Genomic DNA, 14,720 nt, shown 5'->3' on the forward strand with positions numbered 1-14,720 from the left:
AAATGTTTATGACATGTCCTTACAAATTTTGGAAAAACCTTTACACCCAAATTAAGCGTAGGTATTGAAAGACATAAGTTCTTTTGTCGATTACAAGCTCATGATCAGGACATCATGAGTTATGTAGCAACTTACATGGTCTGGCAGTGACATGTGAGTTCCAAGTTTTGACAGAACCTCTAATTCGTGACCAAAGTGTGAGATGTATCAGAGATAAGAAGGTTAAAGTGAGCCTTTTATCTTTAGATACAACGTTGGACGAGGCAATACAAATAGCTAGGAGTATGGAGAACACTGCGGTCTGGATGAAGGAGATTGATATAGGGAAATTAAATGTGAAATCTCCAGATAAAGAGGTTGTTGCACTTGATATACAGGAAGTAAAGATGAAAAAAACCTATTAAGGTGGTAGAACCTAATATAGACTAAATGAAAGAAGGAAAATAATGTGCTACATGTGTGGTGGCCCTGGGTACATTGCTTTGCATGTGGAGCAAGGAACATAACATGCAGGTCATGTGGGAAGAAGGGTCATCTAGCTAAGATGTGTAGGTCAAAAGTACAACAACCAAGTGTGAAAGTAGTAGAGAATCTTGGAGAGGTTCAAGAAGAGATTATGTTATCTGTTGATGGGAGTGAGATTTCCAAAGAAACCTCTAACCAAAGTTGCATTGTGCCGAACAATAAAAACTTGAGTATACAATGGGAAAGTACTGAAAGACTTGAAAAGCCTCATTGTAATATCACTCTGGGTACCACTCAGGTCAAGATGCTAGTAGATTCAGGTAGCTTGTTTACTCTATTATCTAAAGATTTTCTAAAGATATTTATGAGAAAGATCTAAGAAGAAACATGAGTATGTTGCAACAACATGGGATGGAATAGATGGACATATTTTTTAGGAACAATAGTGTACATGGTAGAGTATATGTAACAGAAGATGGTTCCAACCTCTTGGGGTGGCATCATCAAAAAGACTTGAATATCATTCTCGATCATAATGGTAAGGAGCCTGTGATGGTGGTGGAACTATGCATGATATTGATTTGGAATGGGGAAAGAAGCTGATGTTATCATTTCCTCATGTATTTACTGATGAATTGGGTATGCTGAAAACATTTACTCACTGTATCATTTTGAAGAAGGGAGCTGTTCCAGTGGTACATAATGTTAGGCCTAATCCATTGTTAATGAGATAGCCAGTTCAAAAGGAACTTGATAAATTGTTAGAGAATATGATAATTGAGCCTTTCGAGGACTCTGAATGGCTCGCCCCAATTGTAGTTGCTCCCAAGGACGACAACAACATTAGTCTCTGTTCTGACTTAAGAGACCAAAATAAGAACATAGGGGTTGATCGTCAACCACTACCCAATATTGCAGAAATGTTAAGTGTGATGGGAGGCGGGAAAGTTTTCACTATTTTAGATATGTCTGCAGCCTATCATCAAAGATATTAGGAATCATTGGTTTGTGTGCGTACTTCAGGTCACTTTGATGTTAGAATGAAGACTATGCTGAAAGGGTGATTGGTTATGCATTGTGTCGCCTACAGGGTGCTAAAAGGTCTTATTCTGCTATCGAAAAAGAAGCTTTAGCCTGTTGTTGGGCAATGATTCAGTTTTGATTTTACCTTTGGGGACTGCCCATCACGCTTGAGATGCAACCGGATTGTTCCACCCAAGGCGTTGAGAGGAAGACTTTTTAGGCTTGTACATGAAGGACATTTAGGGAGGAGCATGAGTAAAAGGAGATCAAGGCAATGTTTCTGGTGGCCTGAAATGGATAGAGAGGTGGAGGAGGTTGTTAAAGATTGCTGTGCATGTAGCAACAGTGATAAAAGTACAGTAGTTCGTCAAAATCCCTTGGGGTGTGTGAAGGTCCCTGATCGACCTTGGGAAAAGTTGGCTATGGACTTTTTGGGTCCTATAGAAAGATTGGGTGTCAGGAACAGATTTTTAATTGGCAACAAGGCAAGCTATGATAGGAGGAAGGGTGTGAAGGATGTTGGAATGAAGTGTGGTGATTGGGTTGCTGCGAAAAGGATGGGTTTTGTTAGGAAAGAAGAGAGCAAGTTTTCTCAGCCGCAGAGAGTTTTTAAAGTGGATGACGGAAAAGTATGGGTAACCTGTGTAAGGTTAATATTCCAAATCTGACTGAATACATTGTAGTGGTTTTTCTTTTGAATTTCTATCGTGGGAATCTCTTCATTAGTTATTTATGTCCCATTGTTTTTTCTTCACCTATTTATGTTTTCTTTATCAATTGTAATAGAATCGCTTGTAAGGGGGGAAGATGTGTGGAAATGTCCTTCTTCTATTGTAGAACTTAGTGATGCAATAGAATGGCATCACTGGGGAGTTCTAGGTATTACTGTCAGTTGAGCAAGGTGGAGGTTACTGAGAAGCTGTATACATGTACTTATGAATAAAGAAGCTTTTACACACTTACCGCTGTGAGTATGGTTACTACAATATCTATGCCCAGAAAGTGCCCTGGGGGATGATGCTGTCATTAGCCAATGGGCTACCAAGATCCCTCCTGCGCTGTGATGAGGTCCAGCTATGTGTGACATCTAGCAATCCCAGGATGCACTATTCTGCACACTCCCAAGAAGTCTGACACCCCTTCCTTGGATGGTGGGAGCTTGGTAGCCCACCTTATAAGTATGGCTACCTGTGAGATACATACCCATGGAAAAGCTGGTTCAGCAACTTGTGTCTCCTCTCTCTGTTCCCACCACCAGCCTTTCTAACTGAATAAAGAGGCAACCCTCCATGAGTGTGATCACCATTTGCCCACCAGAAGGCAGCTTACCCTTTGAAACTCGCCTTTTGGGCTAACAACCCATTTGACTTCCTGCAAGGAGGCGGTGACACCTCCCTCTGTGGCAGGCCTCTATGGTTCCTGACACTGGGAGTCATTCATACACAGCCACCCCATGGGGGGCAAAAGGCTGTCTAGTCGCCAGCATTTGTGCAAGGCCACTGGATAGACTATGCAATAGAGTGGCAACTTTCTAAAAGTTGCTGTTCCTTAGAAGTATCATTAAATTTGATTTGGGCATCAAGTCGGGTTTAATGCCATGATTAACTTTGTACCTTGAAGTACCCATTTTAGTAGTCCTACTCAGAAGTTAGCCGGACTGAGAGGTCATCCGGTAACTGTATTAGCTAATGGGATCACTAACATTTTCATAGCAAAAACAACAATTTGGAACTTTTGCCATTAGGACATATTAAAAGTATGTGGCCTACCTAATATTATACACCTTCCATCCTTAAGGCTCTATAGGCCTTCTTTATGGGAGTCCTATATATATTGTTGGGGACATTGGGGCATTTTCATTGGTTTAGATGGCAAAGTCGAACTAGCAGTTTTAAAACTGCACTTCCAGGCTGCAGTTGTAGACTGGGAACCAGTTTGTTTTCTATCACACACAGGGTGGCTCAATCAGTGCTGCAGCCCTTGGTGGACGCTATAACTTACATGCCCTGGGTACTGTTGGTACCATATACTATGAGCTTATAAGTATGTCAGCTTATACGGATTGGGAATAGACAATTAAACATACACTTTGTACTTAGTTAAAAAACTGACACTGAGGTCTGGTTTGCAGTCCTCAGTACACTCTCGAAAAACCCAGCAGCTTCAGTCCAAAACTGTGCTGGTTATTATAGAAAAAGAGGCATTTCCTTCTGGAGATCCAAACTTCTGTTTTTCATTTTCATAGCAATGGTGGTGCTATATTATTTGTCCAGCTAGATGGTACAACACCATCAAGTCATGAAGCGCTAATCAGAAAATAATTTTGAGGGCCAAACATTGGGGCATACTCTTTCAACAACCATGGAGGTGCATAATGTATCCCTGAGTCAGTAGAATTAAGGTTTTCAAGAATTCCCTTAATGTCTAAAGTAGAGGAAGTAAACATAGTAAAGGCAATATAAGAAAACTAAATAGAGATTGTGAAGGTTGCCATAGCTTAGGGTTTGCCTCCAGATCATAGGTAATTTCTTAAAAAGATTATTAAAATAGAATTTATTGATGTTAGTGCAGAGTTCCTCTGAGGAAATCACAGGTGGGTAATAGTGTGACATGAAGGCAGCTGAGTTTAGCAGAAGCGGTTCCCATGTTAACACAATTGACGATTTTTTGGAAATCAGAAGTTGTTTAACTTTAATAATGGCTTGTTTGTATAACCTATTGGCTACACGGCAATTGAGAAGGGATTGCTGACCACTTGTGCTTCTTCCACATGGATTCTAATTTACCTCTTTGTTGCTTTAAGAACTTTAGTTCTAAAGTAAAACAAGGAGCTTTGTGTTATTGAAATCTGGAAATTTGTGTCATCAGATTGGTTGATTGTTGGGTGTTACACGATGTACTAAACATCTGGAAGCAGTCTTGGCTGGATTTCTCCTGAGTCCTTAGCTGTTCTTTAAGTAAAACTCAATTGATAGTTTGGGCCTGTTTATATAGAGTAGATATTTATGGGCTAGAATGGGAAGAATAGCGGACCTGCAGAAAATCAAATTTGATTGAGTAGTGATCCAACCAGACAACCAGAGTGATGTTTTGTATGGATTTAGAGATGTCTCTTGCAAATGCTGCATTTATGTTGTGACCTTTACTATGATTTTGTCCAATGATTAACTGTGCAAGTCCTAGGTCATTAAGGGAGATGAGGAATAGAGAAGCTAAAGGGTCTCTGACTCATGTCTCCATCCTAGGCTTTGATCAGGTTGATTATACTGTTGTTGGGGGCATGGCCAGCCCTAATGCAAGCTGAGTCTCATAGCCTCTAGAGTGGCATCTTTTATATACAGGCTACCTATAACTCTCACCTTTCCTGACATAAGGTGCTGGCAATCACAGGAAAGAGGATATGGTCTATGGTCCATGGAACGAAATTACAGAGTGCTCGATCACAGAGCCATCATGGCACTAGATAGACAGCAGCAACAGGGGACAGGAAGAATGACATGATTGAGGTGATGACATACATAGGATACTTCTGTACTCATTCAATGAAGAAAGTATGAAACTGAGACAGACAACATGCATCGATTATTTTGTTATTTTGAGCTGTTGAACTCATCAAATATCTACCATAGGATAGTTAGAAAATATACCAGAACACCTCTTGCATGGATCATATATTGTGAGATTTGGATGCAGAATGAGATGTCACATGATGACAAGTCAAATTAATAGACAAAGGCTTAATACAGGCCTTGAAAGTTTAATTTGAGAATGATGTCCACAAATTACCTGTAAATATGGTCTTTTTCTTCAAAGTATGTTTGCCAGCTTCTCTTAACAGGTTTCAGACTATTAAGGATATCCCCACTTTCTCATCTTTGCAATGAAGTTTAGAGCACAGTGTCCCTCAGGGCTCTGCGCTAAGCTCCACCCTCTTTAACATCAATGTTAGGCCACTGGCAAATGTGGTGAAATCTCAGGTATCCTATGCAGATGATACTCAGCTTATTGTCTCTCTGTCAGCAATGTCTGCAGAGGGTGCTGTCAACTTCCAGGATTGTGTGACCACCATTACTAATTTGATGCATTCTGTCTGAAGTTGAATACCAATAACATGGAAATTCTCCTGCATGGGAAGCACTCTCAGGTCTGGGATGACCAGTGGTGGCTGAAGATGTTAAGGTCTCCTTCCCAGCTGAAATTTGCTGTGCAACATGTGGGTGTTTGGCTTGATGATGCATTATTGTTTGAGTCACAAGCCAAGGTACTCTTGATAATGTGTTTTGGTACTCTCAGAAGCCTTAAATCGATTAATCGCTTTTTCGATCTCCAGGTATGGCAGATGATAATACAGCCTCTAATCATCACTCAACTTGATTATTGTAGCATTATTTCTCTGGGTGCCACTATGTTCAAAATAAATAGGCTGCAGATGGTTCCGAATGCAGCTGCAAGACTACGTTTCCATCTGCTTACATTTTGTCCAGCCTCTAAGCTGCTTTGTAAACTTCATGGGCTTCCTACAGAGAAACGTATGTAATTTAAAGCCTCGTGTGTAGCTCATCAGATTTTGAGCAAGCAGAGGGCACCTAGCTTGGCATCCCCAGTGCAGCCATGCATACCTACAAGGGCTCTCATCTCTGCCAACCTCAATTTGGCTCTTGTACCACCTTCCAAAAGAATTACGATGGGAGGTTGCTCTTTCCGAGTAATGACTCCAGTTTTATGAATAACTTGCCCTTACATCTATGGAATATTGAGAAGTAACTTTGTTTTAGAAAGCAGCGAAATATATGACTATTTGCAGCTTAGATCTTCTCTGTGTTGGCTCTGTGTTGTATCACCTTGGTGTAGGTTAACTCTGGGATGCCTTGGGGTGGCTCTGCTCTTTATAAGTCTTTATAACATAACCAACAGGATATAACATAACATAATATAACACAACTGTACTGATTTTGCAACCATGCAGCAGTTTAGGTATTCTTTTTGATTCATACATCACCACATGTGGACTCCTCGGAGGACTGACACATTTTACAGTGCAAACTCACCCAACTGTACTAACTTGAAAGACAGGGTAAAAACCTGCAGTCTAAGCAGGAATGAACAGCCTTAGAGTAGCGATACAATAATATGGCTGAGCCTAACCTGGAGTGGCATGGTAAGCAAAAGAACAACGGATTCAACCCAGATCTCTTGACTGTGGGTGATTGTATCATTTATTCAGCATTGCGTCCATCATTTGTTTGCGTAGCACTAAGAGTAGCGATGGGCTGATCTTTCCTGCATGATGCCCATATCAACTCACTAATTTCTTTGGAAAAGTTGTCCCGTAAGTGAATAAGAAATTGAAGTAGGAATGGGGGTTTCAGCACCCCCAGAATAACCCTTCTGGAATTCAGAAGGTGAATGAGCAATAAAGATGCCTTTACATTTAGATTTAATTTTGTCATGTTTGCTATGTATTTAAAGATGGAGGCCTAAGGTCAGGCTGTCTTCTGACAAATTTCTGTCTATTCTTTTACCGTGGAGATTGCTATTTTCGTTTCTTATGCTGACTGCAAAGTTAGAAAATTTTGTAAAGTGAACTATCTGGCAATCTTGCTAGGGGCCAAGGGAGTGAGTCAAGAATGTAAATACCTGTAAATGAACTGTACAAATATTTTAAAATATATCAGCAGTAAGGAAATGTATCACATTTGTTTTGTAATTCTGAAGTGTAATGGACGGAAATATTTTAATAGGATAAAAACAAATTAAGACCATTGGGGCCTGATTCACAAAGGCAAACTTATACTTTTGTGTAAGTTTGCATTTGTTTTGAAATTCAGAAACTCCGATTTAATAGTAAGTTTATGGCTGTGGAAGCTCTGCAGTCAGGACGGAGAACAAAAAACATACAAATATAGGCCTGTTGTATCTTTTTAAGTGCGGACTTCTCCATCCCAACTGCAGAGTCTCCAAAGTCATACATCTACTATTAAATCAGAGTTTGTGTATTCCAAAACAAACATCCACTTACACAAAAGTGTAAGTCTTCCTGTTTGAATTAGGCCCATGGTGATGTACAAATGATAAAAAAATGGCTGAAACCCGATTTCCAGACATTATCATTTGTGAGTTATTGTTTTGTTAGTAAAACTCTATATGAGTACAAATTTTGTAGCCATTTCAATGGAAAATGGGCTACCTGTAAATGACAGCATGCCACCTCGCCATGCTGTAGTAACATATTTGCAACAGTGTGCTCCAAAATGCTCCACTGGCTACCAGCCACACCTTTACCCCTCTCCTGCTGAATGGGCGTGGCTCATTTGCTGTACTTAGCCTTTGTGAAACGCTTGGATTTTTCACAGTCCCTTTGAATTCAGTGATGTAACTTTAATAGAAGCACGCCCCCCCCCCCACCCCCCCTGGCAATTGTTCCAGCACCACTGCACTCATGCTCCACCAAATAGATGTACACCGTTTTCTAATATTTAATATGTCTGTTGTATTTCAAATGACAATATATTTAGAAAAATTCTAAATATATTACAGATTCCCCCTAATGCAGCTCTCAGTCACAATCAACTTACTCTAGTTCACTATGAAGCAACACAATTATTTAAAATGCTAATTTTACAGTAAAGATAATTCACCATAATAAATATTGTAATCTAGTCTCAAACCTATGTTGATGCCACCCACCCATATTTCTGTTGCACTACATTGAAAATATGCTAGTTTTCAGTTTACCTTCCCATGCTAAGGAGCACATAGCTCCCCCAACAATGAAAACAAGTATTGCTAAAGGCAATATATCTGACCTAAATGTGCTATCCCATTCAAGCATCATTTGTGCATGCATAATTTACCAAATTAAAGCCAGGTCTGTTGAATTTGCCAATGCTTAATTTTTTGTATCCATGCACACATTGGGAGAGAGCTGAGTTGTAAATGATGATCATCTATATTTATTTCAAAATATAGATTCTAGCCAAATACATCTGCAGCTCTCAAATTGCTGATTTGGGGTGTCTGCAGCATTGGTTAGACAGGCAAGAGGCCCTCACTTCTCTTTAACACATGCAGCAGGCAGTGTGTGAGGCAGGCTCCTTGGCCTGTGCACCTACTCCCACTAAGCTCTAACCGTAAACCAGCTCTACAATCAACTCAAGCCCACTCCTAGAAAAGCATACATCATGTTAACAAGCATTGGTAATGCATTAGTTTTGCCGATGTAATGAATAAGAGCTGTTTTCATCAATCATCGTCCGGCAGAAGGAAAGAGGTCCCTGACAGATAAAACAGGAGGGGAGAGGATGTGGTGCAGCAGCCAGAGTTGCTGACTTGAGCGCTGGTTCGAGTCTCAGCGGCACCACGCAACATCCTGTGATTCAATGAAATCACATAGAACCAGATGCATCAACACACCGTTTTGCGAGTCCCTAATTGTGGATTATTGCGTTTCACAATTAGGAAATCGCAAAACAGCATGCATGAATGTGTGTTGAACACTTTCTGCGATTCCTAGGGGATCGCAAATGACCTACCTCATGAATATTAATGAAGTAGGCTGCAATTTGGGACCCCCTAGGAATCGCAAAAATCACAACGATGGTGGCCTGCTGGGGTCAGCAGATCACCATGTCCGTGATTGCTTTTAAATAAATCAATCTTATTTTTTGTAAAGCAGCCCATTTTCCTTAAAGGAAAAGTGGATGCTTTACAAAAATAAAAATGAAAAGTTTTCCTTTCATTTGTTAAAGAGCAGGCAGTGTCTGTGGGACCACTGCATACTCTTAAAAGAAGCTTTTACAAACATTCACAAAGGGGAATTATTGTTTCTGTTTTTAAATGTGACAGAAACTGTGATGATTGTGTTTTTCTTTTAAGATGTAAAATAGCCTGTCATGTATTGCAATGGAAACGCTCCATAGATGAAGGAATGATAAGCCAACCAGTATTATGTGGTCAAAGAGTAATAGACTTTACAGGGGGCAGCCTGTATATTGTTTTAGAAGAGTAGAAACACAATTATCTCTGGCAGGCAACTGCAGCGCACAGCCAGACTGAAAATGACTGAAAGATCGTCATTTCACAAAGCAAGAAGCCTGACTTTTTAACAAAGTAAATGGTCTACAACCTACTTCCGTTCTGCCCTGCTTTGTTCTGTACATCTCCTTCTATCAAATTCTATAATAGAAAGGACTTTCAGACTTAGATGAATAAACGCTGTCTAAATATTCAAAGTAAAGACAAATGGATGACTCAAAGTTTATGGCACTAAACATGCATATACGTGCAATGCCTAGACAAAACGGAGAGCTCACTCCTTTCATGGGATCAAAACATGCTGCTTCTTGGCTTGAAATGAGTCATCAGCTGTTATCTTTATTTTGCACTTACCAGAGCCATTAATAATGTTCCTGCCATTCTCATAATGAAACTTGGACTGAAGGCAATATTGCTTCTGGAAGAAAAATAGAATTAAACTTAGCTAAAATCTACTTGTTTAAACCTGTTTCTTTCTTTCTTTATACTTATTATGGCTGTGTAACACGACTTTGAAGCATAGAATATAGTTTGAGCATGTACACTTTCTAAAAGCAGATCTGTTATTGGTTACACAAAATTTACAGCCTTCTAATTTTGTTTGATTGATTGATTTTTTTATTGATTAGTTAATTAAATCCGTAACAATTTTAGCATAGTAGAAACATAACACAGCACAATTCATAATTGAAGGAAGCATTGTTAAAACTTTAATTCCTTATTTGAAATAAAACGGACATTATACAATATTTGGTACATTATTTGACTCCAGGATTGCCATAGCAATGAGTGCAAACTTCATTTTTAGGATAAAACATAATAACATTTTGTCTAAGTTAGTTAGATGTCAGCGTTCTATGAGTGAACCCTTTACAAAACGAAAACCATATGTAGCTTGTAATAAAATAGTTGTGTTTAGACAGTTCTAATTTTAATGCACTTTTCTGTTTTCTACTGGAGCAGACTTTCCAACACCCTGCCCGTAAAAAAATCCTGAAAAGATGCTGAGGATGGATAGGTCACAACTACCGCAAGCCCGTTTCAAACACTACCAGGCAAGACCTCACCTGGAAACCTCAAGGTACAAACAAATTAGGAAGGCCAAGAAACACCTGGTGCAGAGGCCTTGGGGCTCACTGCAAGGAGATGGGTTACACTTGGAGTCAGATTGAAAGAAAAGCCCAGGACAGAGATGGCTCAAGAGTTTCAGTTGATGGCCTATACCGCAGTAATAAGTGCGTTTCTGTTATCTGGTAAATACTAAAGGATTTCAAAATTGACATTGTTGGAGTCACTCCTACAAATGCATTTTCTGTATCTGATTTCCTTATAGTTCTTAGGATCCTTTATCAAAGCCAGACAGACAACAATGGCTTCAGTAGAGAGAGTCTTCTAAGGCAAGAAAGATCAAATTAGGATTCATAATTTGTTAGAGTGCCTCCTGGTAAGAAATTGGGTTACCAGTTTAGGGGGGTAAACCCCACTCAAGCATCAATTACAACCCTTGTCAGGGTGAAGTCACAAGGAAATCAAAAAATTAACCTGTGTTCAATCTCCTGTTAACTTGGAACAGAGCAGGTAGGCTTAATATAGAGGCAATGTGTAAAGTGTTTAAGCAGCACTTCGAACAGCAATAAAGTGAAAACACAACCCAAGAAAAATCCCACACCAATTTAGAATTAAAATATGAAGACCAAAAAGACAAAAGTTCAATCAGTAGAACTGGAGATATGCAAGTTCAAAGATTTCAGTGAAAAGAGTGCCAAAAAGCACCATGCGCCAACTGTGGTTATCTGGTTTCTTTAGACCAGAACAAAGTTCATGCCTACCATGATTGAGAGAAGCAAGATGGCGGTCGCGCATGTGGCCGACAGCAGCACGCTGACCCGCGGTCTGTAACTAACAGACCTTGACACTCATCACCGACACTCCAGCACCACCAAGAACTGATCTTGAGTGGTGCTGATTTTGGGATGCCTTTCTTCCTTCAGGCCCCTTGCAGAGGTCACTTGAGACATTCAGATTTCATTTTCCAACACACTGTGCCATCAACAACAGGAATGGGGCCCAAAGTTGCCAGCGGAGCACAGGAGGGGGAGATCGCAGGAGGGCCGACTCCAGAGCCAGGTGGGCGACGCATTCCGTTGACCCAGGATGCAGAGCCTCCTCCAGAGAGGAGGGCGAGAGGCGGGGCTGCCGGTAAAGCACATCAAAAATAATGACCGTAGGAGAAAAGAAATTAGGAATGAAAGAATGGAATATCAATGGTTTGGTTATTGAATGTGTAAAATCCTAAAAATATTTAGGAATCACATTTGACGATAGTATGTCATTTAGGCAGCATTTTAATAACCTTGAAGCTAAGGGAACATCACTTTCATTTGCTTTTAGAAAATTGAGAAATAAGCTATCATGCCCAAATTACGATCACCTGTTGAAGGTTATGAAGGCAAAGTTAATTCCATTTTTGGATTACGGTTCGATTATTTTCCATGGCAAAGACGCGAAAACCCTTGATGACATTGAAATAAGAATATATAAATCAGTTTTTAGTTGTACCAATATAGGACTAGAATTTGGTCTAAAAAGACAAATATTGGCCCGACAATCTACATTTTTAAAAACCTTATTGTCATTGTCTCGTGATGAAGAGGATTCCCTTGCAAATCAGTGTTGGCATGAGATGATGAGAGGTGAATACGCGAGTAGTTGGCAAACATACTTAAATGAGTGTCTACGTAATTTTGATTGTCCAAACCTAGAAGATGAAATCAGGAGTAAAGTGGTTTATAAAAAATCAATGAACCAATCAGCTATTTTATTGTCGAATATAATAGATAAAGATGAACTTAGGAAAAAAAACCACTTATGGTCAATTGCAAATTCCTTTGGTAAACTGGCTCCCCTACCATATATGTTGTTCCATTTAAAACCCTTAAGTAAGAATACATTTATGCTACTACGGTTCGGGAGATAACCGACTAAAGATGGAAGACCAAAATGGGAAAACAAGTGGCCCTCTAAATTGTGTAGGTTATGTGGTTCTTGTGAGGAAACCTTATTGCATATAGTAACTTTATGTCCCAAATTGTTAGAAGAGCGGAAAACTATATTAAAGTCTATCTTTAATGATGGGGGTAAGATATTGTAGAAACGCCATCATCTTATGTCTAATGGAGCCACCACCCGTCTTATTTCCCGATTTGTTAAGTTTATTTTTATAGTTGAAAAGAAACTTTGTAATATTGACAATTGAAGTGAAGATATTACGATACAAATATTATTTATAATGCTGCAATGTATTTCTTAGGTTATGCACTTTAAATCATAGTCGTTAAGGTTTGCTAGCCAAAGTGTACTGTTGCTGTTTGTTATATTGCTATTAAATGTTTTTAGGGATAGTGCTGGCATCCTTTAAATTAAAACAGTAAAAGTCTGCTTAGCGGAAACACATACCATTATTGAGGTTTGAACAATTGTATTTTACTACAACTTCTTCTTTTTTGTCTCTGCTTACATTGTTATAAAGTACCTTTTAGACTGATGTATGTTATATTGTAAATTAAAGTTGCCAGCACTAACAATTTTATTTTTTATTGCTAAAGTCTAATAATACAAATGCACTTTATTGCCAATGTCGTTCCTAATGCAATTTTATTATGGTTGGTTCTTTTTATGTATCTTTCACTATTCTAAAGTTTTTTGGTACACTGACAACTTTAGCTGCTAGCACAAGGTACTTTAGTTTCTGCTGCTAAAAGTTTATTAGCACAATCTCACTTCATTGCTAAAGTTGTTTTAAATGTTATTTTATTGGGTGTTTTTTATTTTTTATTTTTGCAGTTACCATTGTCTTAAAGTCTTTCTTAGAATAATGTAGTGTATACTGTAAGCTATAGCTGCTGGCACAATGCACTTTATTTTTGCATGATGATCATTTGTAGCCAAATAAACTATGTTAAAGTTTAGTTGTAGATTTTCCTTGGATATAAATGTACACTATAGCGGCATCTTTTTAATCTAATTTTATTTTGTATGTGTACTCTGCTGATTGTAATGATTTTAAGTAATCAACAAATAAATACTTACCTTACCTCACATCCGGCTGGCCCTACGATGGTTAATCTCCTAAGGGGGTCAGCACAGAAGGGAGGCAAGCCCTGCAGATGCGGGGAATGCCCAGAGCAAGTGAATCGGATCAGCCAAACATCACGACTACAGCACCCCAAACGCCGAAGGATGCGGACAAACCCGGGACTCTGGATAGCAAAAAGCTGCCAGCAGGGCTCCCCACCCTCGACCAGGATGAAGGAATGTCAGTGCATTCTCTCTCCCTGCCCCCAGCCCTCACAAAGGGAAGGGGAAAGAGGGGCCCTACTGCTCCATCTACTGTGATGGTCGAGGAGGCTACAAATTGCGCCCTTAATACATGAAATGCAGGGATGGGCTCTCTGCGATTGGGGAGGGCCCCGATTACCCCGGGGGCCAAGATGTAGTCAATCTGCATTTGAGGGCTGTTATGAGCCTTTCTCCCTTGAGCTTACCCCCACCCGATGTATGCAACTATAATTCTCCTGATTTGGCAATTCATGATCAGTCTACAAGCTCTACACAGCAAGGGATACAGTGGGGGGGGCAGAGATTGGCAAATACGACCCGGAAAAAGAGCAGAGCGATTGCATTTTATCACTGTCCGATGGGGCTGAGTGGTCAGTGGATGGGTCTGACTCTTCTTCCGCCCTCAGCTAGAATGACAGTGACAAGGAAGGGGGCAAAAGCGGCCATGCCTCGACAGCTCGAAAGATGGGCAAGAAGGCTGGCCGGTGAGTTTCAGAGGGCAAGGATTTAGCTTGGGACTATTCACCCACAGAACGCCTATCCAGCTCCCCTCCAGGGACTCTACAGGGCACCTGTCGTTCTGATTCCCCTAAACTGGATGCTATTTATCAGGCAATTGTAATGCATCACGCGTCAAGATAGCCGTAAGGCTCAGACTGCATTAAGGAAAGTCCCAAGGGTGGTTAGCAAACTCACTAAGGATACTCCATCACAAACATGATGGATATCCCATCCGCCGAATTACAGGTGCATTAAATCCTATGGCACTTGAAATACAGTGGGCATGATATCAGTCAGCGAGTACCCCTTTCACGAAAATCTAAATCAGGCCCTAAGTCTGTTGGTTTGTACTTTTGCCA

General features: G+C 40.0%; 1 protein-coding gene across 1 annotated transcript in view; it reads right to left on the bottom strand.

Moving 5' to 3' along the window:
- Window positions 1–14,720, bottom strand: part of FAM107A (family with sequence similarity 107 member A) — an 850,316-nt gene that overhangs the window by 360,418 nt on the left and 475,178 nt on the right. Inside the window, exon 2 of the mRNA XM_086939063.1 lies at window positions 9,877–9,940. Coding sequence (XP_086795189.1) covers window positions 9,877–9,940 — 64 coding nt within the window. The remainder of the gene's footprint in view (window positions 1–9,876; window positions 9,941–14,720) is intronic.

This window comes from Lissotriton vulgaris, chromosome 9 (genome assembly GCF_964263255.1).
Source record: "Lissotriton vulgaris chromosome 9, aLisVul1.2, whole genome shotgun sequence".
NCBI classification, from domain to species: domain Eukaryota; kingdom Metazoa; phylum Chordata; class Amphibia; order Caudata; family Salamandridae; genus Lissotriton; species Lissotriton vulgaris.